The sequence below is a fragment of the Physcomitrium patens genome, chromosome 21 (assembly GCF_059467195.1).
Source record: "Physcomitrium patens ecotype Gransden chromosome 21, ASM5946719v1, whole genome shotgun sequence".
Classification (NCBI taxonomy): domain Eukaryota; kingdom Viridiplantae; phylum Streptophyta; class Bryopsida; order Funariales; family Funariaceae; genus Physcomitrium; species Physcomitrium patens.
The window spans coordinates 14,111,382-14,115,594 of record NC_143430.1 but is presented as its reverse complement, the minus strand read 5'-3'; the positions used below and the strand labels follow the sequence as shown (position 1 = coordinate 14,115,594).

Here is a 4,213-nt window from a genome sequence, read left to right as displayed (position 1 = left end):
GGCTTTTCACGACGAGAGCTGCGCTGGACTGTGGTGACCTCACCCCCACTCTGTGCATCAGCGCCAACACCACAGATGTCCCACTAGGCTCTCCGCAACCGCCTGCCGTAGTATATACCCATATCTTTTGACGGATCAGATCCATCCGCTTTCTCTCTCCGGGGTTAGGTCTCGCCGCTGCTTCTCGCTCATGAGTCCACATTGAGGTGTGGGATTCGTTTTCAGGAGTTTGGCAGTCCCGGCGGCCGTGTCAGTGTCTGTGCATTTGTGGGTTGTGAGGGTTTAACGTTATGGCCGCTGTGACTCTCTCTCACTGTGCCACAGCCTCTGCGGGTGTGGCACACCGCTCCTCGGAGACCGTGGTGGGCAGTGCCAATGCCAAGATGGCTTCCTTTTCGGGGTTGAGGATCGTGGCGTTTGCGCCCAAGCTTGAGAAGAGCTTGAGCGCTGCTGTGGCGGCTGTGCCGTCCCGAATGCGTGGTGGTGCTATCGCTGCCTCTATGGTGGCCTCACCTGCTCTGCGAGGTGCCGATGTGGAGTTTCAATCTGAGGTGTTCAAGAAGGAAAAGATCACCCCTGCTGGTCGTGACGAGGTGGGTTGGTTGCTGCGTGTGGACAGGATACTTGAATTTCTGCTTGCTATGGAGCCAGTTGTGAAGGCTGAGCATTTTTTTTTTTTTTTTTTTTTTTTTTTTTTTTGTTTAAGTGTCATTCTCGTCCTTGGAGTGCTTGGCTTGGTCAAATTGCATGCAAGGAATGCGGTGTTTGACCCTCTTCGGCTGTCATTGTGAAATTTCATTGGGAATTTTGGTGGTCCAGGTTTATACAAAACTTCTTAAACCCAGCTTCATGTCTGAAAATATCGTTACCTAGGATGTTGACCCAGGAAAAGGCTTAACGGATGATTCTCTTGTTGTTCTTCACCCGTCAGTGAGCACTTCTTATGGAATAATCCAAGACTTTGGTGGAACTGAAACTTCACGTGCATCCAAGATTGTGAATTTTCCTCCTAAATTTGACAATACCATACTGTTTGCCTGTTCTGACTTGCAGTACATTGTTCGTGGTGGACGGGATCTATTCCACTTGCTTCCAGAGGCCTTCAAGGGCATTAAGAAAATTGGAGTGATTGGATGGGGATCTCAGGTGTCACACCCTTTCATTTTATGTTGGAATTCTATGGCTTATTTCTGAGGCCCCAGCATTTACCTATTTTAATTTACTTGGATTACTTTCTCGAAAGATTTTATAGTTTCACTCTGAAAAATTTGACGAAGTGTCCATTTTATGTTTTGCTGATTTTTATTACAGGGACCTGCTCAAGCCATGAACATCCGCGATTCTCTGGCTGAAATTAAGTCTGATATCGTCGTCAAGGTAATTTTCCAATTTGCAGCGTCTTTGGAAGGAATGTACTAGTTTTATCTGGAAACTGAATTGGGAGAGTAGCGTCTGATCATTTTTAAGTGATCAGGTGAAATTGGTTTAGCCAAGGCAAAAAGAAAATGAACTTGTCATAATTTCGAGTAAAGCTTTTTGGATTTCTATGATGTTTGCTTTTGTCCCAGATTGGTTTGAGGAAGGGTTCCAAATCCTGCGCGGATGCGAGGGCTGTAGGCTTCACAGAGGAGTCCGGAACCTTGGGTGACGTTCTTGAGACAGTAGCTGAGAGTGATTTGGTCCTGCTTCTCATTTCTGATGCCGCACAGGTGATGCTTCTATTATAGAGCTTGCATCCACAGTCATCGCTGTTTGCCGACCTTCATATCTTTTCTTTGTTTACAGATTCTTGAGTAACGCGAAAATTCGACAATTCGACAATTTAGTTTTTTTGTGCATGTGCTGGCGGAATATTGTGTTCTCATAGTGAACTTTGTCAAATTGTAGGCTGACAACTACCAGGACATTTTCAAAGCCATGAAGCCCAAGTCTGTCCTGGGTCTGTCGCACGGTTTTCTCTTAGGCCACCTCAACTCCGTTAACGACAGCTTCCCTGAGGACATTAGTGTGATTGCCGTCTGTCCCAAGGGAATGGGACCATCTGTCAGGCGTCTGTATGTGCAAGGCAAGGAGGTGAATGGTGCCGGTATCAATGCTAGCTTTGCTGTACATCAGGTGCGATATGGTCACTCTATCCCGGAAACGGTTTAATATACAGACTACTAAGCTTCATCTGAATAATTCTTAGAGTGCCAGAATTTCAGAATTAAGATCTTTGTTTTTGTTTTCTTTTTTTCTTTTAATGAAATTTTACGGGATTAGTTACGAATATGTTCATCACCCAATTAAAATCAGGAAAGGGCATTTTTCTGTAAGGAAAGCATAGCCTTTATTGTACCAAGAATCACCTGTAAGAGTCCGATCTCAAGTTTTTTGTATTAACTTTGATTCTCGAACTTCAGGATGTTGATGGAAGAGCTACAGATGTTGCCCTCGGCTGGTCTGTTGCTTTGGGCTCGCCCTTCACCTTCGCAACTACACTCGAGGATGAGTACAAAAGTGACATCTATGGAGAGCGAGGTACATTACGCAGCTGCTTATTGTATTCTTCATGGTGACTGGTTTTGTGAAATGTGCATTGGGGAAGCTGTAGTTTTTGAAGAAAGAATTTCTGTTACAGTTTAAAGTGATGAGTTTTGAGCATTTGTGTAATTTCTGTACTATTTCTTACGCTTGTTGTATATTCTGCAGGTATTCTCTTGGGGGCAGTGCACGGAATCGTCGAATCTTTGTTTAGGCGATACACTGCCTGTGGCATGTCTGAAGAGGACGCCTACAAGAACACAGTTGAGAGTATCACGGGCGTTATCTCTAAAACTATCTCAACCCAGGTTTGTCCATTTGGGCTTTTATTGTCTCCTAATTTTTGTACTGAACTTTTTCGCTGTTTCACTTCTTGAAGTCTCAAGATGCCAGTCGTGTAGTTTGTGATTGAGTGTCTCTCGTGACCATCATGCAGGGCATTTTGGCTGTGTATGAGTCTTTGAGTGAGGAGGGTAAAAAAGAGTTCGAGGCAGCCTACAGCGCATCTTTCTATCCCTCCATGGATATTCTCTACGAGTGCTACGAGGATGTTGCTTCCGGTAACGAGATCCGCAGCGTCGTTTTGGCTGGTCGCCGATTCTCTGTGAGTTCTCGTTCATCTGAAGTCTGTGGCGTCTTGTTTCATGCCGGAAATGCTCTGACCTTCAACTGTTTCTGAATCTCATATATGGCTATCGTTTATAGTAGGTAGTTATTCTGAGCTGTATTTGGTCATGCTTGCTCTTCTGACCGATTTTATTTTTTGTTGTTCTATTTGAACTGAACACAGGAAAAGGAGGGTTTGCCATCTTTTCCTATGGGTAAAATTGACGGGACCCGGATGTGGCAAGTTGGTGAGAAAGTACGCGCTTCACGACCTAAGGGTGACATGGGCCCACTCCACCCCTTCACTGCCGGTGTTTACTGTGCTCTTATGATGGCTCAGGTTTGTAACCATCGATTAATGTTCAAGTTTCATCAATGTAACTTGATATTGCATTTTGTTTTTCGTTTTGTTCTATTTGTGTGTCTCGATACCACTCTAATTTGGTACTGCACTGCACAGATTGAGGTGTTGAGGAAGAAGGGTCACTCATACTCAGAGATGGTGAATGAGAGTGTTATTGAGGCTGTTGACTCTCTCAACCCTTTCATGCATGCTCGGGGAGTTGCCTTTATGGTGGATAACTGTTCTACAACTGCCCGTCTCGGTTCTCGCAAGTGGGCCCCCCGATTTGACTACATTTTGACTCAACAGGTGCGAAAGAAAATAATGGACTTGTCTTTTTCTTTCACGATGGACTTGAGCTTTGTTTCCCTGAGATGCTCTATAACACTTAACTTCATTCTATCAATTCTTGCAGGCTTACACCGCCGTCGACAACGGAGCTGCTGTCAACAAGGACGTTCTAGAAAGCTTCAAGGCAGATCCAGTTCACCAGGCTATTGCTGTCTGCGCTCAGTTGAGGCCGAGTGTCGACATCGCTGTTACCGAGGATGCTGACTATGTCAGGGCTGAGTTGCGACAATAGAGGGACGTTCTTTCACCCAGCGTAGTGGTTGAATTAACCTGGTGAGTTCATAGAAAGAGGCTCTAGAAGGGCATTTTGAGGGTTGTCTGTAGTCTCCTGTGGCGGAGGACAAAAATATCTTTTCATGGATAAATATATGCATCTCAATTGAACCACAA

The 4,213-nt window shown here is 45.0% G+C and overlaps 1 protein-coding gene across 1 annotated transcript; it reads left to right on the top strand.

Annotated features, from left to right (window-relative positions):
- The first annotated feature begins 210 nt into the window (after positions 1 to 210).
- LOC112274346 (ketol-acid reductoisomerase, chloroplastic) lies at positions 211 to 4,213 on the top strand. The gene is made up of 11 exons (XM_024503769.3): positions 211 to 593; positions 1,054 to 1,146; positions 1,312 to 1,377; positions 1,569 to 1,709; positions 1,888 to 2,115; positions 2,403 to 2,520; positions 2,692 to 2,831; positions 2,960 to 3,127; positions 3,314 to 3,469; positions 3,590 to 3,781; positions 3,888 to 4,213. The coding sequence occupies exons 1-11, from the start codon at positions 291 to 293 to the stop codon at positions 4,053 to 4,055; spliced, it is 1,773 nt and encodes a 590-aa protein (XP_024359537.1). The 5' UTR covers positions 211 to 290; the 3' UTR covers positions 4,056 to 4,213.

Bases quoted from the DNA above. Each gene is read 5' to 3' on its own strand.
- LOC112274346 (XM_024503769.3), top strand. From the start codon at position 291: ATGGCCGCTGTGACTCTCTCTCACTGTGCCACAGCCTCTGCGGGTGTG. The intron at 2,116-2,402 runs GTGCGATATGGT...CTCGAACTTCAG, and splicing joins CTAGCTTTGCTGTACATCAG to GATGTTGATGGAAGAGCTAC. The intron at 3,128-3,313 runs GTGAGTTCTCGT...AACTGAACACAG, and splicing joins TGGCTGGTCGCCGATTCTCT to GAAAAGGAGGGTTTGCCATC.